Source organism: Scardinius erythrophthalmus (genome assembly GCF_964197995.2).
Source record: "Scardinius erythrophthalmus genome assembly, chromosome: 12".
Classification (NCBI taxonomy): Eukaryota; Metazoa; Chordata; class Actinopteri; order Cypriniformes; family Leuciscidae; genus Scardinius; species Scardinius erythrophthalmus.
In genome coordinates this window covers 27,059,173-27,084,762 of record NC_138232.1, presented here as the reverse complement: position 1 = coordinate 27,084,762, position 25,590 = coordinate 27,059,173, and the positions used below count along the sequence as shown (strand labels likewise).

General features: G+C 36.7%; 2 protein-coding genes across 2 annotated transcripts in view; one reads left to right on the top strand and one right to left on the bottom strand.

The window, feature by feature from the left end:
• The window catches only part of LOC308700172 (inactive rhomboid protein 2-like), a 349,694-nt gene extending 332,400 nt beyond the window's left edge, over positions 1–17,294 (top strand). Inside the window, exon 19 of the mRNA XM_081381601.1 lies at positions 15,777–17,294. Coding sequence (XP_081237727.1) covers positions 15,777–16,196 — 420 coding nt within the window. The 3' untranslated portion in view covers positions 16,197–17,294. The remainder of the gene's footprint in view (positions 1–15,776) is intronic.
• Positions 17,295–17,372: 78 nt separating this feature from the next.
• Positions 17,373–19,809, bottom strand: aanat1 (arylalkylamine N-acetyltransferase 1). Its single transcript, XM_081381024.1, has 3 exons — positions 19,246–19,809; positions 18,737–18,891; positions 17,373–18,594 (listed from the first exon to the last, which is right to left on the bottom strand). Exons 1-3 carry the CDS (start codon positions 19,397–19,399, stop codon positions 18,289–18,291), a joined length of 615 nt encoding a protein of 204 aa, XP_081237150.1. The 5' UTR covers positions 19,400–19,809; the 3' UTR covers positions 17,373–18,288.
• Between the last annotated feature and the right edge of the window lie 5,781 nt (positions 19,810–25,590).

Here is a 25,590-nt window from a genome sequence, read left to right as displayed (position 1 = left end):
GTATCTACGTTATTATGTGTTCTAATAAAAATGACCTTCACGTTCCTGCTTCTATACTCTCTGAGAGGCATTGCCCCATAGTTGAAATGTATTGTCTATGGCAATTGCCAGAATGCTTAACTTGAAATGACTCAGAAAAATCATTTAGTTTTGATAAACTTCTGTTCACTTCCCTTTGGAGTAAAAGTGTTCCTCGTATTCTTATTAATTAATTTATTTGATGGAGAGAAAATCTGGCGAGAGAGAGTGAGGAAAGAAAAGAAGAGGGAAGAGGAATGTGCCCCCATTGAAACCTGTCAAATATAGAAGCTTAATTAATTAATACTCGAGAAGCTGTTTGGGATTACTGTGTGAAATAAATAACCCTGTCTGGAGGGTAAAAGGTTCCCCCAGTGGCCTATCTCAATTTAGGTATCTCTGCCTTTTCTCTATTGCTGCATTTTTTCTCTGCCTCTAACCATTCCTTTCTGGCCTTTACTTTACTTTAATTGCACAATGGTCAAATCATGTAACATAAAGCCACTCTAGTTGTCCTTATTCAACCTCCTGTAACCTCAGCTCCCCTTCACAAATCTGTTAAAACTGACAAACCTGTTCAATCTAGAGTTTAAAGCAAAAGCTTGCTGGAACACAGACCAACACTTACACCATATGCATTCCAGTATTTCAATCATAATATTATCATATTTTTATGTATAATATTTGTCCTTGTTTGCAATTTTTCAGTTGTCCACATTTTAATTGGAATTCCAATCCAATCTTTTTCCAAGTCATCAGCTTCCATTGATTAAATTCCCAGTGATGGGGGAAAAACAAAAATAAGAACAAAGAACCCAAAACAAGTAGCCTAATGTAACAACAAAGTTTGAAATTAGGTATTTGCTAAATAACATGGAGGAGCATTGTTTTTTTCAACATGAAGGTTTTAGATTAAAATTAATGTATAATGGAAAGTGCATATTTTAGTTGCTTTTTTTCACAATTTGAATGGCAGTTCACCTAAACAGTGCTGCTGTCACTGCTTGACATGTCATTTCAAGTGCACTATTTCATATTTCTCAGGATGGAGAATATGAAAGCAAGAGATTTATTGGAAGTCTGGAAATCCAATCCCATCTTCTGCTGCCACCAGTATTGAAGATATTGTAGTTTGCAGTATGCAGGAGTATGAGGCTCAGTCACTGCTGATGGATTTGATATATTATTAAAGAATTTTTAAAGAGCGAGTTATACATTAGGTGTTGACGTGTTACAGTGCTGCTGTACTTCCTGACAGATTTGTGGGCAAGGCGGTTACCCACAAACTTCTAAAGTGGGGTTGACCCAGAGCTTGGGGATTTATGGTGATCCCAGTCCTGCTCCGGTTTTTTTTTTTTTTTTTTTTTTTTTTTCAGAATACTGATGTTTATACTAGGCAACTGATGGTTACAGGTCAAATTTCAGCACTGCGTTTGACAGTTGTCTGTCTATTTACACCACTCTTACCAAGACATTCTGAAGATGCCCTGTATACTAAGTTGATCACCCTCCACTGCATGCTGGCACTGCATGTCCTTATTAAATGTTATCTTCCTGTCTCAGTGTCAGGTAGATCTGGTGATCGATGTGTGTCATCTTATTAGTCCTTGGCTAATCCAGGCTCTTATCTCCACTCTCATGTGCTGATGGAAAGTTGGAATGCACTCCTCTTGTCAGGAATGGATTAGTGATGTTTATGAGATATTAAAAAGCATTGCTGAGCTTGCAGATCTAAAAAAGTGATACAGGATACCTTATACAGGAAGTGAGATCACTGCAACAGTTAACTTCTGCAGAAGATAATTGGCTATGTACAGAATAGCATACTAATCTATTTCTACAGTATATACTGTATTCTACCATATACTGTGCATAGTAAATTTTTAATCATGGAAGTCCTGGTGATATTTGCAGTATAGTGTACAACTACAACACAATGTGTGGAATGTTGTATGCCAAAATACAAAATGTCCTGACTTTCTAGTGGGGTGAATTAACTGCATACTTCTCTTCCTCACTATCTGATGATACATTTCACACTTTATCTTTCAGCATATTTATTCATATTTCTTTTCTTGATATAATAAATTCTTGATAAAAGAGATTGATAAAAGCGATTCTTGATAACTACTCTCTCTCCTCCACCTATAGCTGGTGTGTGGTGAGTGCACTGTGCGATGTGAGCCATTGCACTGTGGCTGCTGTCACATCATCCAAGTGGATGCTGCACACTGGTGCTGTGAAGCACTTTGGGTGTACAGTAGTACATAGGAAATGCGCTATATATATTTACCTCATTAATTCATTCATAACTTCTTTCCAGTGTTCCCATTTAAAGAGCAATATTTATTTGAACTTCGTAGTTGAATAAAAGTAATTTGAATGCTGAGTTTGTTTGAATAAAAAACACAAAGTGCTTCAAATAAAAATGGGCTAAATAAATATAAATGTATAAACTGTCAATATTGATAATAAGAGCCATTTTTAATAATTGTGTACAAATAAATGATAACTGAGCTCCAAATCAGCATATTAGCCTACAATGATTTCTGAAGGATAATGTGAAACCGAATACTAGAGTAATGGCTGCTGAAAATTCACCTTTACCATCACAGAAATAAATGACATTTTAGAGTAGAAAACAGTTGTTCTAAATTGTGATAATATTTTATTTATATGTTAACTGTATTTTTAAATAAATAAATGATAAATCAAATAAATGCAGCCTTAGTGAGCATAAGTGGCTTCTTTGAAAGACATTAAAAATCATAATTATTTCAAACTTTTAACCGATAGTGTACAGTATATAAATGTCAAGGGCCTTTATCTGATTGAACACTCCAGTTAATCACATTTTCACCTAAAAATTGCTCCATCCTAATGCTGAAATTTAGGTGAAACAATCCATGCTGCGTAAACATTAATGTTGAGTAAATACATAACTGTGCAAAAGTCTTAGGCATGTTAGTATTTTCTCCCAAAAAAATGGTGGGAGATTTGCTGTAGTGTGTCAGAAGGAAATATCAGTTTACATTTTCAAACATTTTCAAACCTTTTTCCATTAATTGTAATAATCCAGTGAGATTTTTGTATGCACAAGGAGTCTGACATCAGCCGGTATGCTCCACACCGAGATCTGATCTCACCATCAAGTCTGTGATTACATCAAGAAACAGAAAAAACAGACAGAATAAATCCAGAATTCATGTAATCACAGACAGACTTGATGATGCGTACAGTACGCTATATGTGTACTGTAGTTTTGAAATGTGGTTTAAATATATCCACATACAGTATATCCATTGAATAGAATTAGCCGTAGGTATACCGTATAATACTTGATATTATTATACATACTATAATACATAATGTATTTTTATCTTTATATGATTCTCCTACCCAGAGCCGGCCCGTCCATTAGGCGACATAGGCGGTCGCCTAGGGCCCCGCCTTGCCAGAGGGGACCCCTATATCTACCAAATACTATATTTTATAAATCGTTAATTAAGCATTATATTGAGAATCCACTCAGGCGCGTGCATCTCAATTTTAGCAATCAAAGACGCCCGACATTGCATGGACCTGACTAATCATGATACAGTTCACAGAGACGGTGAGTATCTAATAAATTACCCAGACCTACAACATACATAAAAAGGATAGCTCTGTATAGTTCAAACATGACAAATTTCCGAAAAAGATAATAAATACATAACAATAGAACGAATAAAATACGAAAACATAAGAAATATACATAGTAGCTCGTCACATGCTAATTTGCATAATACCGCCCGAAATATAGTGGGAGACCTCGAGTACCGTAATTATCACAGTATTCACACACACGGATTCCACCACACTTCTCTCCAAAATGCTCACGTTTTAGAAACAAGAGACTTTTTTTTGTGGTGCTCTTACCCTTTAGTAATGCTTAATTTCTTAGGCCTATATGAGGCATTTTGCATGACAGAAAATGTGATGTCAAAAATGAAATACCAAATATTATAATCTCTATGGTAATATCGACTTCACATATTTGGATTGCCTCTTGTCTGTCATAACGTCACGAAGTCTCGTCAGAGTCGTAGTCATACAGCAATGCTATTTTTAGTAAATTGAAATAATAATATGTTAAACTGTGGTAGAAATGGCATCCAAACGCCATCTTTCTGGAGCTGAAAAAAGGAAGAGGAGAATGGTTGAGGAATAAAGACAAGCTCAAAGTAAAGGTGTGTTCTTCTGACTTCTATAAATAGTGTGTTATTTATTGCTGTATTATTAGTTTTACTAATAAATGTAACAATGCCCATGATCGCAGACAGACAGACAGACATGGAAAAATTGGGCCACATTCAGCGTGTTAAGAATTATCTACCCATGCATTTTGTATAGATTTTAATCCTCTGATGAAGTTATCGTAGTTTTTTTAAATTAAGGTGGACCATCTCAGACCTCAAAATGCTAAAAATCTCTTAGTTTCTTAGTGATTTTTCATATGTACGTTGAATGTTACACTTTTATAAACTTATATATTGAGCCATCTATAGCCTAATTTTTTATATATATATATATATATATATATATATATATATATATGTTATAATTTATGTACAATTCATACATTTTATTTCATTTATTTGAGTTTCATGTAATTTTTTTTTCATTTTTGAATGCTACACTTAATACACATTTACAAACTTAAATATTGAAATTGTCGTATCATGTGCTATCTCTTCCTTCATAAAATTGTTATGAGAGTTTTTTACTCCAGTGGGGCCAATTTTCATGATCTTGCCTAGGGCCCCACAACCCCACGGGCCGGCACTTGTCTGCCTGTTACACTTCACTACCCATCACTGTGTGCAATTTATAAGAGCACGCTCATAAAAAGTGACATCTTCTAGAAACGAGGTCAGCACAGCCTTATTCTTATATTAAAGGGTTAGTTCACCCAAAAATGAAAATTCTGTCAGTAATTACTCACCCTCATGTTGTTCCAACCCCGTAAGACTTTCGTTCATCTTCGGAACACAAATTAAGATATTTTTAAAATCTGAGAGCTGTCTGACTCCTTCATAGGCTTCTAGGCAATTTCATTCTGCCGGTCCAGAAAAGTTAGTTAAAACATTGTTGTTGTTTTTTTGTGAAATATATTTATTAATTTTTGAACATTACAAAACAAAATTTGCAACAAACAAAAGAACGAAAGAAAAGAGAGGGGGAAAAAGGGTAAATCAATCAAATAAAATGAATAAAAAAATAAAAATAAAAATAAGATGGCTTACCACAGTAAATCAGTTTAAAAAATAAATGAAATGGAGAGTGGTATAATCATACAAACAGTAGGTTATATCTTACATATTTTTGCACCAATGTGCCACACATTTAAACCTCATTAAACAAACCCTCTAATGAGAATAGAGGATATATCTAAGCCCATATATATCAGAAATGGGTCCCACCTTCTATAAAAGAGGACATCTTTATTATAAGACGCACAGGTTAGATAATCTAATGAAACATATTCCAATATAACCCTGTGCCATAGTGACCTAGAAGGGGCTTTATCAACTAACCAGTTCAAAAGAATGCATTTTCTTGCACAGAATTTTAGGAACTTGCAAAGTGTCTTTTTATTTTTGTCTATAACCATGTTGTCGTATATTCCAAGCAACATGTGTTTTGGACCGTAGCCAATATTGATAGATAAGATAGCATTAAGTTCTTGTTCAACCATAACCCAAAACTTCTGAATCTCCTTACAAGACCAGAAATAGTGAATAAGATCTCCCTCCTCTGTTTTACATTTCGGGCACATTGGCGAACAGTCTTCTTTAAACTTGTGCCTCCGCGAAGGAGAAATATGAGCTCTGTGCAAAATTTTCAACTGCATTGCTTTTACTCTGTTACATATGCTTAAGGTCCCTGCAATCTTCCATGCTTCCTCCCATTGATCGTCTGTGATTTGTATATCAAGTGTCCTTTCCCATGTCTTCTTCAATAAGTCCGTATTTGAAGATCCACAATCCTTGAGAACCTTATAAAAAGAACTTGTAGAACTGTTCATTTGTGAAAAAAGCTGTCTCTCCACAGCCGAAATGTCTTGATTTGTAAGCAAAGTAGTGTCCTTTTTCACAAAGTCTCTCAACTGTAAATAACGAAAAAAATCCTGTCGTGGAATGCTGTACTTGGTGGTTAATTGGTCAAATGACATTAAAGTGTCCCCCTCAAATAGATCATGTAAAGTATTGAGACCTTTATGTGCCCAAACTTGAAAATTTTGGTCTACAGTCCCCAGCAGGAAGTCATAGTTATCACAAATAGGAGTGAAAGTTGAGGTAAGTTGGGGTCGACCCTCCAAACGCCTGATAACTTTCCATGCCTTGACAGAATTAATTGTGATGGGGTTACTACAAGCAACTTTCAAGAACTTGAACTTTTTAAGGAAAAGCAGATTTATTAAAGGAAGTTTACTGAGTGAGCTTTCAATATCAAACTACACTGTTCTGGACCCTCTATGTACCCAGTCAGAAATATAACACAAGTGAACACTTAGCTGATATCTCTGTATATCTGGAAGGTCAAGACCTCCCACTGAAGATGGAAGCATTAAAGTTGAAAGTTTTATACGTGCTCTTTTTTAGCCCATATAAAGGAACTAAACCAACCATTCAATTTCTTAATAGTTTTGTGGGTAAAGTTTATTGGAATCATTTGAATGGGGTAAAGTAATCTTGGAAGAATATTCATCTTCAGGAGGGAGATCCGTGCCAACCAAGAAACAGGAAGAACATTCCACCTTACTAAGTCTAAACGAATACATTCAAAAAGTGGAGGAAAGTTTACTTTATACATCTGTTCAAAGGAGGGGGTAACATTAATGCCCAAATATATTAAACCCTCGGGGGCCCATCTAAATGGGAAGGATGATAATGTTTGGGGTATTAGTTTTAAGCTGCCTATAGGCATTGCCATTGACTTATCATAATTAATTTTATATCCTGAAAAAGTGCCGAATTTGTCAATTGTGTCTAAAAGAGCTGGAGTAGAGGTATCAGGATTCACCATAAATATCAAAATATCATCGGCATATAAGGCAATCTTATGTTGATTGTTTGCTATTGTTAACCCACAAATTTCATTATTTGTTCTTATTGCTTCTGCCAATGGTTCAATTATCAAAGCAAATAAAAGAGGAGATAGAGGGCAGCCTTGTCTCGTCCCCCTCCCAACCTTGAACGTAGAGGACCGGCATCCATTAGTCAGCACGGCACTAAGAGGTTCATTATACAATAACTTGATCCACCTAATGAAGTGCTCACCAAGACCAAATTTATGTAACGTATGAAATAAGTAGGGCCATTCGATGCGATCGAATGCCTTCTCCGCATCTAGCGAAATCACAAGACCGTCTACTGACTGCTGCCTAGCAAACTGTATCACATTCAACAGGCGACGCATGTTATTGACAGAGTTGCGTCCTATAATAAAGCCTGTTTGGTCGTCTTTTATTAGAGTGGGGAGAAGGCATTCTAACCGTGTTGCTAATATTTTAGAAAGAATCTTCAGATCTACATTAAGCAGTGAAATAGGTCGGTATGACGAACAGTCCTCCGCTTGTTTACCTTTTTTCAAAATTAAGGATATATTTGCTTCTCTCATGGATCGTGGCAAATGGCCTTTCACAAACAAGTCATTGAGCATATTTTGTAAGGGGTCAACTAATAAATCTCTAAATTCTTTATAAAATTCAAACTGCAAACTCTTTATGGCTTCTAAAACTTCCTTTTTAGATATAGGAGTATTAAGGGAAGAGGCCTGATCTTCTGATAAACTGGGTAGGTTGAGGGTGGAGAAGAAATGCTCTGTGGATTGTGTTGTATCCCCTTCTAATTCTGACCTATATAAATTCTCAAACCATTCTTTAAATGTATTATTAATAGATAAGCTGTCTAGAAAACGTTTACCGCTACTATCCACAATGGACAGGATAGATTGAGAGTCAGATTTTTTCTTTGTTAAGAATGCTAAATATTTCCCCACTTTATCCCCATGCTCGTATATTTTCTGTTTGGCAAAACGAATTTTCACTTCTGCTTGTTTTGTTAAAAGAGAATTTAAAGCAGATCTAAGTGCTGAAATTTCTTTCGTCTTACCGGGGGTTGGTTTTCTAATGTATAATCTCTCAGCATCCTTAAGCTTTGATTCTAAGATCTCTTTTTGTTTGGCTTGTCTGCGCCTCTTACTTAGTGTGTATGCTATAATAAGGCCTCTAGAAAAAGCTTTGGCTGTTTCCCATAGTAAAGATGAATCTTCGGTTGAGGCAGAGTTAATGGACATGAAAGAGTTAAACTCCTCTGTAAAATATGATATAAAATTATGATCAGATAAAATGAATGGGTGAAATCTCCAACTATTAGATGTATATTACCTATATGGCAAGACATTATATGCTGCAACATATTTTTTGGAGAAAATAAATAATCTATCCTAGTATAGCTGCTGTGGACTATAAAGTAAGAAAAAAGTATACTCCTGTTCTGCAGGGTGGCAGGCCCTCCAGATATCTACATAGTCAAAGTCTTTACAGAGAGCCCTAACAGTTTTAGCCTGAGTTGATAATAATGATTTACCTGTTGGGAATTTATCTATAATGGGGCATAAATGACAGTTAAAATCTCCCCCAATAAACAGTGTCTTAACTCCCCACTCTGCTAATCTGGCAAACGCTGTAGTCAGAAAATCACCTGGGTGGCCAGGAGGCCAATAAATGTTCAAAAAAGCAATTTCCTCCCCATATAATACCCCCTTCACAATTAAATAGCGCCCTCTTGTGTCCTTGACAACTTCTACTAATTGAAATGGCATACCTCTCTTAACTAAAATAACTACGCCTCTGCTCCTCGAAGTGAAAGATGAGAAAAAGACCTGGCCAAACCCCCCCTGTGATAGCTTAGCTTGTTCCGGATCACTCAAATGGGTCTCCTGTAGTAAAGCAATTTGTACCCCCTCCTTTTTAAAAAAAGTTAAAACTTTTCTTCTCTTAATAGGTGTATGAATACCATTAACATTCCACGTACATACTTTAAGCTTCAGCATTCCAGTTGTATATCATACATAATGTAGTCTAAATGTACAATTTGAATGATGTAGATGGCAGCCAAACAGAAAAGTGGTAAGCCGAAAGAAAGAAAGAAAGAAAGAAAGAAAGAAAGAAAGAAAGAAAGAAAGAAAGAAAGAAAGAAAAAGAAAAAAAAAGAAAAAAAAAGAAATAACAGATACAAAGAACTTGAACAGGAATTATTGAACACTAACGAAATTACACACTTAACCTCCCGTTGCATAACGTGAGTTCCAGTGAGAAGAGGTCCCCTAACGACAAAAGGAAACGAGGGAATATCCAACCAGAACGTCAAAGTTAAAACATTGTTAAAATAGTCCAAGTGACTACAGTGGCTCAACCGTAAGTTTATCAAGCGATGAGAATACTTTTTGTGCGCAAAAACCCCCCAAAATAACGACTTTATTCAACTATTCATTTTCTTCTGTGTGGGCCTCTGACGTGAGTTCACGAGAGCGCCACGACGCATGCGCGAGAACTGAGATGACGCTCACGATCATTTGATGGGAAAGTCTGAAAGGTAAACCATTCATTTTGCGGCATTGGTAAGGAACTTTTATGTTTTCTCGTGGTTTCTCACTATTCGGACATCCAGGAAATGCACACTTTAGAACCATTTTAAACACCACATCGAGACCCATATCAAATAAACATTGTCATACTTATCTTCTCAGTTCTCGCGCATGCGTCGTGGCGCTCTCGTGAACTCACGTCAGAGGCCCACACAGAAGAAAATGAATAGTTGAATAAAGTTCATTTTTCGTTTGTTTTTTGCGCTTAAAAAGTATTCTTGTCTCTAGATAAACTTAAGGTTGAGCCACTGTAGTCACTTGGACTATTTTAACACTTTTCTGGACCGGCAGAATGAAATTGCCTAGAAGCCTATGAAGGAGTCAGAAAGCTCTCAGATTTCATCAAAAATATCTTAATTTGTGTTCCGAAGATGAACGAAAGTCTTACGGGGTTGGAATAACATGAGGGTGAGTAATTAATGACAGAATTTTCATTTATGGGTGAACTAACCCTTTAAGAGTTTCTTGGTAAAACTTTTGCAAATACTTGTTTTAAGCTAAAACTCCTAGCTTGGAACTCTTAGGAGGACTCCTAGTGGGTAGATAAAATTGCTTGAGAATTCTACCTCTGAAGTTGCTAACTGCAGTAATTTAATAATGAGCATCTGAATAGTCATTATCATATTGTCTTTAATCACTTTAGGTCTTTTTAAATGGTCTGATATTAAAAATCAGATAACAAATACCACAGTAACTGAATACTCTCTTCCAAACATCCTGTTTAATCTAAATCAGATTCCTTTGGATGTTGAAATGTTTCAAAATTCATAACACTTGTAAATCAAGATCCCAGTGTGGCATATTTATTAGTAGGCAGGTTATTTAACAACTGTAGTACATCATTGTTTGGAAATATCAAAGTTTTTATTGAAATTTTTACATTTTTAATTTTTAAATGTCTGTAATTACTATACCTTTAGTTGTATTTTAACTTTATTTTAACAATCTTTACCATGAAAATAGCCATGGAAGCCAACAAACAAACCTCCTCTGCAAAAACTGGCTCCAGCACAAGAGCCATCACTATTTATTTTGTCAAATTTGAAATGTCAAGTTTTTTTTTTTTTTTTTACCAAAGAGCCATTTTTTCATTTTTGGTTAATGCATTTTTCCAAAAGAGCCACAGTAAAACATATATATAATATTATTATAAAAATCCAATAAAATGTCAATAGTCCAGAGACAACTAAAAACAAACAAATATGCAATAAATAAGCAATTTGGTATTAATTGTGGAGGGCTTTTATTGTGAGGTTTAATTACCAACTGAGGAGCATAAATCATCTTCTTGTGTGTGTAAGAGAACGCACATTGCTTACATCCATGTTTATGTGAATACTCGACTTGGCATTTGATCTTGGCATTTTTATATATTTCTATGTCAATGTATATATGTTCTATTATCAATGTAAAGCTGCTTTGGAACAATCTGCATTGTTAAAAGCGCTATATAAATGAAGATGACTTGACTTGACTGTAGGCGCACAGCTGAAGACAAAGCCTACTATGCTTGTCCGTCCGTGTTCTGAGTGCAAGGTAGGGTTGCACCTGACATTTGTAAGTTCTTTCTTTAATTGGAACGTAAAGTCCACACTAGAGGCTTAGTAACTACTAGCTAGTTTGTAACTAACTCTGTACTTTATTCTGTTGCACCATTTGTTAGAAAGGCAGAACGTAGCTAGTAGTTCATAAACTCTCCGTAAAGTAGGCTAATGCATAGTCGCATAATATGACGTTTACCCTCGATGATCCAATAGCAGCCTTCAACTTCTTTTGCCTCACTTTACTAACGGTAAAAATAAGTTTCCATTAAATGCGATACATAATCATGAATAACATAAGTTTTTTTTTTTTTTTATGTAAATAACATTCAGAAACTGTTTTGAAATGAAATTAATAAGGATAAATAAGTAATGATACAAAAAAAACATAAGGAATAACATTTATTGATTATGACAGATTTTATTTGACATGCACAACACGGAACGATGGGACAGATGCACGCTGTAGGAAGGGTTCGTGTTGATGAGCCGCTAACAAAGTAATCTTTTCACATAATGTTTTCTCTCTTAAAATGTAAACGAGTGTAAATATCAGCATTATCATATGTCTAAAGAATTGAAGTCTGTCAGGTAAAAGAAGATTTTATTGATGCAGTTCAATCTGTTTGCTATTTTATTCCAACCTGATTGTAGGCTTCCGTAAATATTTAGTTTATACATAGTTACACTTCAACTAAGTTTAATGGCGCAACGCAAAAATATTTAGTAGTGCGTAAGTTGTATCTAAGTGCCCATTTATGCCAAAACTAGGCTAAGTTGAAACTTACGCACAGCTGGTGCAACCGGCCCCTGGAGCTGTAGGTACCACAGAAACGTAAGTGGTTTGCAGTTGATTGCTGTCGTGACTTGTGACACTCACGTTTCGCAAACAGCTCTGAACTGGCACTTTGGCCGGTACATCTTGAATATTATTATTATCATAAACTTTTTATTAACTTCAGTAGGCTGTACAACAAAGGAATTGTAATTGGCTGCTTTTTCTGCAGAGAGGATCTCTGTTGATTGTATCAAATTTTTTATCGATCGTTTGTTGGTAGAGGGCGAGAGACCTGGCGAGCCATAGATTCCTGACCGCTGGTCAAGGGAGTAGTACTGTAGTCCTTCTTTAAATTTGACTTTTTTCATTTGTAGTGATAACTTGGTTGTGTGTGATTTGTCCAAATCTATAGTAGAAACAAAAATATATTTAATTAAGCAAACCTATGAAAATGGCAAAACTGCAGTGTTTGCTTTGTTGCTTGCGTTAAGATCTAGATTTCTAGATCAATGTTTACATTTATCGCAGAATGTGCTTAAGTTAGTAACGTGGTTTATAGAGATGTGGCCCTAAAGAAAAATACGCAGATCTTAAAATCTGAGTGCAACACAAAGGACATTACTCTAAAGGGGTTGGGTCCGCTCTCACACGCAGTGTAATCTCATTGACCTTACTCGCACTCCTGTCTGATACCTCACACCTTTGCGACAGAGCTCCTCCCTGAAGTGTGACAGGGGCATGAAATCCTGCTGTGAGTGTGATAATTAGAGAGAGAGAGAGAGAGAGAGAGAGAGAGAGAGAGAGAGAGAGAGAGAGAGAGAATGTTTCCTGTCTCACTCCTCGTCTCCTGGCCTTACGGAAAGGTAAGATATCTCAGATTAGCCATCTGCCCAAGCAAGCCCTGACGTCATTCTAATCGGGTCACAACAAGTAGTCTCTGCAATGGATATTCATAATTGCGTGCATTAGGGCTGCTATTTGCCAGTTCTGATAATCCATACTGCCAAACATGGAACACTCTTTGCCAAAAACAGTCTTTGCTCTAGTAAATATAATACAAGCTTTGCAAATCTATGATCAAATCCAATCAGTTAGAAAGATAAAAGCCTTGGAGTCATAGTTATTATATAGCAGGTAGATACTTCCACTATCTAAATTAAATGAAAGGATTGTTTTTTTTAATTGCCATTCATTTTTTGTAAGATAAGTGAGCCAATAATGGGCCAGTATGTCTATTCAAATTGATATTTTCTCATTATTTGTAGCAGATTCCTTTTTCAGCATTTCATTCTCATCATAGCAAATGGTTACATCAACTGACTGTTGAAAATGGCTAAATGGATTCATATTTGACCCTGTAGTGGCATGCATTAATTACAAAAAAAGGCACGTCTGCGCTCGGATTCAGACCAGCCTTGTTTATCTGACTCACTGTTTATGCACCTGCTTGACACTCAGCGCTTTGTTTCTCTACCATTTGACATAATAACAAGGCTTTAATAGTGGTGAAACCACTGAAAATTTCTGAAACATTTCCATTAGCAAGATAACATCAGAGACTAAAGCTGCAGTGAGAATGTAACAGGAAGTCACCATAATCATCTAAACATTGGTCTTTGAAGGGATAATTCACCCAAACATTAACATTGTGTTCATGTTGGTTAAAACCCATGGGGTTTTTTCGTTCCATGAAACACAAAAATAGTTATTAAGCATACTTTTCTCATCCATGCTTCTATTACAACAGAAATACAATTTTAGACTGATTAGACTCCTTAAATTACAGGCCTTTTTTTTTTTTTTTATGCTATTTTTAAGTTTTCCGTTTGGGTTTTTAGAAGTGCTTAATGAGTTATTTTTTAACTGTTGATTCAGGTAATAAAGATTTCTATTATAAATCAGTGCCATTTCTCCCACCTTGAGCAGTATGTGGATATCCAAGGAACTGCTCTTTAATATGTTTTATTTTTAATTTCCATTTGCCTTCTGGTCCTCTCAACTGTGGGGTCCCTCAAGATTCTATTCTTGGTCCTATGTGGTTTTCTTTGTAGATACTGGCCTTTGGGTCTATTTTTAAAAAGCATGGTGTGTATTTTCATCGTTACAATGATGACATACATATATATCTGCCATTTAAGAAAAAAGAACAATGCTTTAGAGCCCTTGCTGAGAACAGTGTTTTTCAATGGTCTTAAGGACACGCAGCTCTGCACATTTTGTACAGTATATCTATCTTATCTGACACACTCAATTCAGTTCATGGAGCTCTCTCCTAACAAGCTGATGATCTGAATCAGGAGTGTTAAATAAGGGAGGCATGTTTTTGGATGTCTTTAAATTCTCTTAATGGAAGAAACCAAGATTGTTTGGGGCCACTGATGTCCCTAGTTCTTCAAATTTCAATCTAGACACGTTGGCTTGTTATAATAAACAGATGGTGAAGAAATTAGGCGTATTATTAAAACTTTTAAATATGACAGAAAAATAAAAGTTTTTTTGTTTGTTTGTTTTTTTGTTTGTTTTTAAATCTAGGCTTCTGGCCAAAGTCCCTTCCTTTGTTTTTGTTAAATCATGAAATTAGTTTGCACTGTCTTACCTCTCTGATATCAAGCCCAAAAAAAAAAAAAATCTTTTATCTTTAGCTTTTAATTAAACTGATAGATAAAATGTTTATCCTTTTTTATGATGTTGTATTCTGTTGATTTTTTTTATTTATTTTTTTTATAGTGAGTTTATTGTTGTGTAGCATATTGGTCAAAAGTCTTTTATTTAGAATTGTGCTTTATAAATAAATTGCCATATAATGGAAGAGAACGATGACATGAATGTTAAAAACAAAGAAGAATTCTACAATGCAATCATATGGCTTGTGCACTATATACTGTTTTCTAAAACTATATAACGTTGGGTAAGAAAAGTATGCCTATAGCTCTTTTGTTGTGTTCACCATGGCCCGGTTTCACAGACAAGGCTTAGATTAAGCCTGGAGTAGGCCATAGTTAAATTAGGACATTTAAGTTGCTTTTATAAATGTGCCTTAGTGTGCATCTTGAGACAAAACAATGGCACTGAAATATTTTAAAATATGTCAGTGCAAGCTTTCAGTTAAAACAGCTCAAATATCCATTTTAGTTTGGGACTAGGCTTAAGCCTTACCCTTGAAACCGGGCACATATGTCTTAAGTATCTTTTCCACAGTTCTGCATGTTCAAACCACTCTCAGTACTGTACATGCAAGTATCAGTGAAATCTGTGTGCAGTTTCTCCTCCTCTTTTTCCTTATATGGTGTTGAGTACACCGAGCTTTCAAATGTATGCAAATAAAGAAGTTCTTGGATATTGTGAAGATGTTGAAAGAAAAATTTTCGGTGTGTACTAAATAAATTTAGGTTTTTTTTTCTTTAAACAAATCTTTGTATGGTTTTAGAAGACGTGAAATAGCCTGAACATTATATTAAACATAAATAGCTGAAATCATAGAGGTTTTGGAATTTCATTTCTTTTATTCTTTTTTTTAGTTTTTTTTTTATTATTCCTTTAAATGTTTGTTAAACATATTTTATTTTATATTTATTTATTTATTTATTTTTTATTGTCTTTAGAGAGTTCATTATAAGAGTTCATTGAAATGATGTCCCATTGAAATTTTATTGAAAGATTATAACATCACTAGCATCAAGTGCCTTGAAGGAATGCATTTTCACCCTTCATGATACTGACATGACTTCATCTTTCTCTTCTACTAGGTTGGTCCAGCAGGATCTCAGTTCGGTTTGTTAGCCTGTCTTTTTGTGGAGCTGTTCCAGGCCTGGCAGATGTTGGAAAATCCATGGAAGGCTTTCCTGAAGCTATTTGGCATTGTTCTGTTCCTTTTCTTATGTGGCCTTCTGCCCTGGATTGACAACATTGCTCACATCTTTGGCTTCCTCGGTGGACTTCTGCTGTCCTTTACTTTCCTTCCGTATGTCGCATTTGGAACCTTAGACAAGTACCGTAAACGAGCTCTTATTTTATTTTCGTTGCTTATATATTTAGGGTTGGTTTCCTCACTTATTGTCTGGTTCTACATTTACCCCATAAACTGGCATTGGCTAGAGCATCTCACCTGCTTGCCCTTTACCAGCAAGTTTTGTGAACGCTATGACATTGATCATGTGGTACACTAGCTTTGTTCTTGTGTAGACTAAAACTTTCTCCAAGGACTCCAAGGGAAAGGAAGCTGAATCCCAATAAATAAATAAAAAATGTATTGAAGACAGCAAATAATGCCATATTAAATTTGGAGTTCAGCACCTTTGTAACCCCTAGAATGCACAGTGGTCCATGTTTTCCCAAAGCAGTTCTGAACATTATAGATAGTGTGCAGGTAAACTATGATGTGTTGTTACTGAAGCCTGTATTGTACTCTTGCTATCCATTTATCTTAAAATATCTGACACTAAATGTCCATCCAAAGCTATATAATCCCTTTTTAAATGTCCTTAAACTTTAAAAAAAATGCAGCTGTTAACTTCACTAACAATAACTGTAATATAAAATACCATTCACATAAAGGTTAATTTCCTGTTACTTTGGCTGTTTGTGTTTGCAGAAAGCCAGAGTCATTTCACTGAACTGGCTATGAATAATTAGGTTTTTATGTTGAAATCTTAGTGACATTCAAAAGAATACTTTATTCTTCATTTGGTTTTTGTGCCTCTATAGACAACTGAAAACCTCTCTTGTAACGTCTAGTTCCACATTTATGAACAGACTAGGGGTTTGAATGTTGAGAACTCCTGTACTTGTGTTCCTGGATTGCAAGCATACGGTTAAATTGAACAAGGGGAGCTGTTGTTGACAACCAGCTATTCATGTTAATTGATGCACTGCATGCATTAAATCATGTGTGCATTCCCTTGGAACAGAATGTATTGTTTTGGTCTTTTGTCTCCATTTATTGTAATTTCAAAGTTAAATTCAACTGTTGTTCTTTTTGATATTCAGTGCATCATTGTTTACTGAGGGCTTGCACTTGTGCCTTAAAAGAAAACAGAAGTGACAATCTTACAGTCTGGAATATTTTTTATGTTGAAGGTATTTGTACACATGATTAGAGGTGGACCAAATAGTGCTTCAAATAATACAAATAAATTTGAGAATGTTATTTCCTGTGAAACAAATATGTTTATCTTTTTGTCTTTCACAATTTGTGAGGAAAAAGTGCTTAAATGTGACTTATTCTCTGTGCCTTATTTAATAAAGAAAAGCAATGTTAAAACCAGAATCGTCATCCTGTGAACACTACAGAAATGTACACAATGACTAGGACTAATCTAAAAAGGGAAAAGAGCAAACGTTCTGAAAAATATATTCTTTTATTTATTTTTACTTACAAAATGTATACAAAATCATAGATGTCTTGATTCAAGACTGTGAAGGCATATGTGGTGGATTTCTACAGGGAAAGGCAATGGAAACCAGTCTTAAACATCTCAAATTGTCCGACACACATTTAGGTGATGATTTCTGTTTTGCAACACCTCTGTACATGGAACATTAACTCTTCAATCCTTTGCTTTGAAGTGAGTAAACAAGTAATTCTAATCAATAAATCCAATAGTTCTGTTGCCTAACCAATAGTTTTTCACGTTTATGAGATTGTATATTAAACGTTTGTCACATTGGCACTCACAGAAATACCAGCCAACACGTATGCTCTCTTGTGGCTTTTTTCATAAGAGATCACAGTGGAAAAGTGTTCAGTTGATGCTATTTTAATGCTTCCATTGAACAGACACACATCTAAAGCAGCCACAAGACACTGAACACAAAAATTAGCCTTGACCTCCGATCTCACAACACAACAGACATATCTGTCATGAATTTAAAAATGTGCATGAGTAATTAAGAAAATAAAATCTAGGGAAATGCATAATAACAAATACCATACAAAATAAACAATAATATAAACCTAGTCTATTAGATAACCTGACTTTGAGAGAAAAAAAATATCCAAGTTTGACTTAATGAATTCAAATAATAATAATACATTTTAGCCATCACTGTTAGGTAAAAGGGTGGGATGCAGTTTGCAGTAATGTTTCCTTTTTCTATTTTTTCTTTCTTTTTTTAAATAATTCTAACCATTTTTGCTATGCTCACCGAGTCTTACAAAAGTTGACACAAATAGCACTAGACCAAACCAAAAGCTGCTTCAACACACCCACTCCTTCACTACTTTTTGGAGAACCAAAAAGCTACATGACTAGTGATCCCTTAACAGCCACTGTTACGCCGCATGAATGCATGTCCCCGTATAGGATAATGCATCTCGATGAAGGTAAGTGGCCCTACAGTGATTTCAGAAGGACCCTGCCCTTTAAAGCCAGACTTCTGGTAGAAGGGCACCAGGAAGTCCTCACACATGAGCACGGCACGGCGGACATATGGTAGACAGCGCAGATACTGCAGGTAACGCCACAGCAGGATTGATCCTTTTCCCTGCTGGCGGAAGGTCCGGTGGACTGCCAGCACATGGATGTGGACAGAAGTCCCATGAGGCTTATGAAGGGTCAATGCATCCTATTAAGAGAGACAACTAAAATAAATCATGTGCACCAATTACAAGAAACATAACTACATGTTAAGATTAAATAATAATAATACACTTTTTAAAATCATTTATTTCTGCCCATAATGAATACTTGATTTGAAGGTTAATTACATTGGTAAGTCGGTCCTGGTCCCAGAGTGATCCAATGATAAAAGCAACAAGCCTCCCCTGTTCAAACCAGCCCAAAGAAAGCTCAGGACAGAGGGTGAGGAAGTGCCGGACCTCATCCAGATGAAGAGGACATTCCCCAGACACCGATATAAAAGCTGAGGGATAAAACGAGAAAATAACTTAAAAAATAAATATATAATAATAATAAAAATAAATAAATAAATATATATATATATATATATATATATATATATATATATATATATATATACACACACCTCAATCATGTAACCAAATGTAGGATATAGTATTTAATTAGCCTATATCAAAGCGCATTTTATAAAATTTCATATTTAACTCAATACAAAAGTAATTATGGTTTATAGACAATATAAACTTAACGGAATGGCAAAAAATAACAAACGAGTAAAGTAACGAAAAGCACTGTCCCTCAAATGAATGAATAATACACTTTGATTGTTATAATATGAGTGTTAGTTTTGTCTTACCCTCTCTCTCTATTTCGAACACACTGATGGCGTCCTCAGTGTTGAGCGAGCGGAACTCGCTGGCGGGGAGCGTGTGCCTGCGCTGGCGGCCAGGGGAGATCGGAGCTCTCATGTAGATAGGCTTCAAGAAAGGCAGTGCGCTCACTACTGACATTTCTGTTGCTTTTAAAAATCTCTTTTGCCTTTTAAATAATAAATAATATTCAAATGCCGTTTACAGGTGTTCGATTTCCAGGAGCTGTGTCAAAAGTGAATCATAGAGGCGTACCATGAGCATTTATACTAATCCATCTGCTTAAGATCCATTAGTCACCCTAAGCCTTAAACCAGCCCCCTTTTCACCATTGATCACGTTTACTGAAACCGCATGTGCATTTGATGGTAAATAGTCAGATATGTTAAACTCATTGGAGATGGTTAGAAACATTTTCCCCCACCTATTAAACGAAAGTGGCAAACTATATCTGACATCTGATAAGAAAGTCTGGATTAAAGCAGTACGCCTACCTACACAAATCACCTTCACTCGGGCTGATGGATCAGTAGCCTACATTTCCGTGAAACAGCAAAGCTGGTGGATTAGACAATGAAGACCGGTAGTGACTGTACAGAGCCATAGCATGCAATAGGCAAACAAACGAGCAAGTGTGAGCATTAGACTGATTCTGACATATGGCACGTAGGGACTAGCCTATACAGCACGACTGTAAGTGATAGGTAGGGGTGTAACGATACGCGTATTCGTATTGAACCGTTCGGTACGAGGCTTTCGGTTCGGTTGGACCATTTTTGGTCTGGGTGATTCTCAAACTAGGAGCACTTTTGGCACTGTGAGCTTATGGAAAATTCACTCTCTTAAAACACACTTAAAACAATCTTCCTAGCTTCATTAATTTGTCTTCTAACACAATATAACAGTGGGCAGTTTTAGAATTCAATGGAATATTATTATTTTTAACAGTTTTTCTGAAGAGCGCTTTCAAAGATGCCATTTCCACCACTTTTCAATTGATGTATTTTATTACAATAAACTATTGTAAAACTGATTATATAAGATTATGTATCAGTCAAAACATCAGTGGCTACCTAATCATGTAAAAAAATAAATCTTAATATTTCATGAACTTAATGCATTTTTATTTAAAGTTGTTAAATGCCAGGAGTTGCTATGAGTTGGGATTTTTTTCCAAAAAACACCCAGATCCCAGTCATTCAAAGGTGATGTGTCTCAACAAAGTAAGACTATTGTCTGATAGAGACAGTGGATCTCTGGTTCTATCACTCCATCCTCTATGACAGCATCAGAATTTTGTTTATGGAAAAGTTGCTCCACTCCCTGGAAAATGAGAGAGGAAATGTATTATAATCTTTTTTTCTTTTCTTTTTTTTGCTGAAGGCTACAAATTGTATTATATTAATTCTCAATATGTACACATTCATTATTAATCTTGTGCCTAACATGATGAAAACAGCTTTGTTAATTTTTCTTATCACCTCACGATGACAGTAAACTCATTATTACATTGCGTCACTTTACATAGGCCTATTTTCAGTTCAAATTGGCGAAATTAGACAAAAGTTTATTAGTTTGCCTGATTATTTGTGTCATTCGTTTAACATTTATGACCTAAAAAACCTGTCAAATATGAAATGTTATCTCGCACTTGACCATAAACTGAAGCGTCGAGTCGCTCTGCTAAAATTCGTGCTCGGCAGCTTCTGTGAACATAAAGCCCGCCTACTTTGATTTGATTGGTCATCTCAAATATTCTGACACTGACGATCAGTGACAGACCAATGAGGCTCAGATGAACACAAACACACACACACCCTGAGGGCGCCTACCCTGGTAATCCAGAGTTCTCGAGAGAGCACAAGTTGAATTTGCTCAGAGAGTTACTCTGGTGTTGAGTAATGATGCTCATTAAATATGCCCCTCGATCTGAGCTGCACCAATCATATGATATAGGCGGTCCAGAGGCGAGCTAAACAGATGAAGACAGTGCTGTGACGTCGAAGTCATTAGTAATGACTGCTAGTGGATGAATACCTGTTGTTTGAAACGGCTTTGGCTGCTAAAATGAATGAGTTAGACTTGGCTTTTTATCTAAAACAGGAACAGAAGACGTATTTAATGACTTTTGAGTATTTTGTAATTTGTATTTTCCTTAACAAAAATAAATGAAACGTAATTTGTAATTAAATAGTTAGAGTGACTGTAATTTGTATTTAAAATACTAAAATACTTTTTTAAATATATCATTTTATTTCACATATATTAAATGCGACTTTCATCACCAAGGTTAAAGGGATAGTTCACCCAAAAAGGAAAATCACCCCATGATTTACTCACCCTGAAGCCATTCTAGGTGTATATGACATTCTTCATTCACACGTATACAATCAGAGTTATAATTAAAAATATACTGGCTCTTCCAAGCTTTTGTAACGGTCACCCTTGAGAGCCACCAGAGGGCACTCCACACCAGACTCTCATGTTCACTCACAGACTACATCTCCCATCATTCTCTGCCTGGACTCATCAGCACTCATTATCACATTCACCTGTATCTCATCTTCTTGTTTAGTTCACCCCAAATAAGCCTGGTTCACCCCAACACTCACTGCAAAGTTTTGTATGTTATTGCACTGCATTTCTGAGCGTTTTTCCCTGGTTTTGTGTCTCTTGGTTTTTGGATTTCTTGCCTGTTCACTGGATTACTCTTTTGCCTCTGACCCCTGCCTGTTTTGTTTGTTTATTTGTTTGTTTGGACTGCCTTCCTGTGTTTGACCCTCTGCTTGTGTTGATTACGATTCTGGATTACGCCTTCTAATAAAGCTGCAATTGGATCTCACCTTCGAGTCTCGGAGCAGTTTCGTGACAGAAAACTTCGCCAAACCAAGATCCAGCAGCGACGACCAACCATGAATCCAGGAGCACAGATTATGCGTCTCCGTCAGGGAGACCGGCCCATAGAGGAATACGTCATGGACTTTTTGGAGCTGGCTCGCTTAACCGGTATGGATGAACAATGCCTTATGATATTTTTTCGGGGAGGACTATCTGAACCGCTCAGTTCATTCATGCCCTTGCATGATCCTCACGGGACTTTAGAACACTATATGGACCTGGCCCTTTTGTTGAGCGGCTCATCGTTTACTGTGGGTGTGGAGGAGAAGGAGCTCCGTGAACCAGCAGTATCCCCTCAGCCTGATCTTCACATCACGCCGGCCCAGCCTGAGAATCTTTACGTCACGCCACCCATAAAGCCTGCCACCGGATCGGTCTATGGATGTCCAGGACTTATTTCCTATTTGACAGATCCACCGCTGATGTCAGCACGTACTGCCAAGAGGGCCACCATCCCAGGGTCTTGTCTTGCCGCAGTCTCCAGGTCCTCTTCCACTTCACGGGCCTGGCCCTCCATCCCGCCCCCGGGTCCTCCTCTGCTCCACCACCCTCCTGGACTGTTTTTCTGAGCATCTGGAATCCGCTCCTTAAAGGGGGGGCTATGTAACGGTCACCAGCTGGAGTGCCCTTGAGAGCCACCAGAGGGCACTCCTCACCAGACTCTCGTGTTCACTCACAGACTACATCTCCCATCATTCTCTGCCTGGACTCATCAGCACTCATTATCACATTCACCTGTATCTCATCTTCTTGTTTAGTTCACCCCAAATAAGCCTGGTTCACCCCATTACTCACTGCGAAGTTTTGTATGTTGTTGCGCTGCATTTCCGAGCGTTTTTCCCTGGTTTCGTGTCTCTTGGTTTTTGGATTTCTTGCCTGTTCACTGGATTACTCTTTTGCCTCTGACCCCTGCCTGTTTTGTTTATTTGTTTGTTTGGATTGCCTTCCTGTGTTTGACCCTCTGCTTGTGTTGATTACGATTCTGGATTACGCCTTCTAATAAAGCTGCAATTGGATCTCACCTTCGAGTCTCGGAGCAGTTTTGTGACAGCTTTATAATGGCAGTGAATGGCCGTTTAAGTTTTGAAGTCCATCAAAGCACATCTATCCATCATAAAAGTGCATCTATCCATCATAAAAGTGCATCTATCCATCATAAAAGTGCTCCACGCAGCTCTGCCGGGGTTAATAAAGGCCTTCTGAAGCGAAGCGATGCATTCGTGTAAGAAAAATATCCATATTTAAAATTTTATTGACTAAAATACGGCAGACGGCCGTACGCATCGATTTACAGCGAAAGAGTAACACTTGACCGAGCGCAGAGGATAGAGCAAAACAAAACACAAGTCATGAATTAGAAGCCTAAAACAACAATATTTAAAGAGAAATGTGGGAGGAGCTTGAGTTTGTTGCCCATCCCTGTTTGTTTGAACCGCAAGAGGCGTCAAAGTTACGCTACTCCTATATCCTATGCCATACATCGTCAAGTGTTACTTTTGTGGCGTAAGCTGACTTGTGTACGACCGTCTGCTGGAAGCTAGTTATTTTAGTCAATAAAGTTTTAAATATGGATATTTTTCTTACACAAACGCATCGCTTCACTTCAAAAGGCCTTTATTAACCCCTGCAGAGCCTGTGGAGCACTTTATAGATATATGCACTTTTATGATGGATAGATGCACTTTGATGGACTTCAAAAAACATACAGCCATTCACTGCCATTATAAAGCTTGGAAGAGCCAGGACATTTTTTAATATAACTCTGATTGTATTCTTCTGAAAGAAGAAAGTTATATACACCAAGTATTGCTTGAGGGTGAGTGAATCATGGGCTAATTTTCATTTTTGGGTGAACTATCCCTAGGACCATAGTAATAAAATACAACCAAATTACCTATCACAGTTTTTGGCAAGAAAATCACGTGATGTGACATCCTATTGACCCTGTTCACATTTCTGGGTTTCTCAGAAGTGGAAGGCGTCATTGTTGGGTAAACTTCTATAGCAGTGAATGAGAGACTACATTAAATATATTTTTTGTGTTCCCATTTGCTCAAATAGCAAAAGAAAAACGCCACAACAGCGTTTTCACAACTTTCAAAAAGAGTAAAAACAAGTAATAAAAACTCAGTGAGTGTTTTAGCGCAATTTTCTCACGTCATGGGATCACAACACTAAGAGATAGTAAATCTTTTCCTGGATTTTTTTTGTGCGTTCCCGAGATTAGACCTTCCTTAACATAATGCTGAAAACCCGAAGTCTCTAGGTGGTCTGGTTGAGGAGTAGATAGAAGTGCAAGATTGGTGCGCACAGACAGAACAGAAATCATGAGTTAACAATCGCAATTTTGTCCTGTAGAAAATTGCGCTAAAAATAGAGATAGACTGATAATGGCAGTCAGAAGAAAGATGTCAACTTTGTCACAGCCGCGGTATTAGAAACACCCTCACAGCAGCATTAACTAGTTTTTGTATAATGTAATACAAATATAGTGTTATAGGCGTAATTATCTTTTATTATGACAGTATGTGGCAACATGTACGTTAAAAGCGGATCTTCTGCACTAAATGATGATATTGCGATATTCTAAACTCTTACATGTATCTAACTCCACACTTACTGTCACACTACAAAAGACTGTAAATTTTGTTTGTATTTTTGTATTTTCAAATTACAAATTACTTGTATTTTAATTAAAGGAACACTCCGACTTTTTGGGACTTTAGCTTATTCATAGTATCCCCCAGAGTTAGATAAGTCTATACATACCTTTTTCATTTCTGTAAGTGTTATTTGACGCACCCACCGCTAGCCTAGCTTAGCACAAAGACTGGATGTAAATGGATAAGTTAGCATACTAATCCCAATAAGTGACAAAATAATGCAAACATTTTCCTATTTACATGTTGTGATCTGTATAGTCACAGCGTGTACAAATAACAAGGCTATGTGAGACAGAGACCATTTTTAATCGTATAAATACTGGGAACTATATTCTCACTAGGCGTAGGAGCACAGCTACTTGGGCGGAGTGACTACTTGGGCGGAGTGATTAGCGCAGCACACAAGACGCCCTGTGGTGAGGAGCAGAGGCTTCGCTCAGAGTTGGAGTAATAGAGTCAGCAATTACTAGATAGTAAATTTATAGTTTACAATCATGGGTGTTCGCTGTATCTTGTCTTACAGCTTCCAAAGTTTGTAACTCCTCATCTGTGTATTCTGGCTCAAAACTATATGGTTCTGGATCTTGGTTTGATACCCAGTAAAATTCCTCTGACAATTCCTCAAAGTCAGCCATGATCACGAGTCACGTTCGCTACTAGCTAGTTAGTCACGTTTGTTTTGTTTACGGAACCATCAACAGGGCGTCTCGTGTGCTGCGCTAATCACTCCGCCCAAGTAGCCACTCCGCCCAAGTAGCTGTGCTCCTATGC

Excerpts from the sequence above, each read along its gene's own strand:
- aanat1 (XM_081381024.1), bottom strand. The coding sequence starts at position 19,399 with ATGTCAGTAGTGAGCGCACTGCCTTTCTTGAAGCCTATCTACATGAGA. Across the intron at positions 18,892-19,245 it reads GTTCGAAATAGAGAGAGAGG|CTTTTATATCGGTGTCTGGG; the intron begins GTAAGACAAAAC and ends TTTATCCCTCAG. Across the intron at positions 18,595-18,736 it reads ACCAGGACCGACTTACCAAT|GATGCATTGACCCTTCATAA; the intron begins GTAATTAACCTT and ends CTCTCTTAATAG.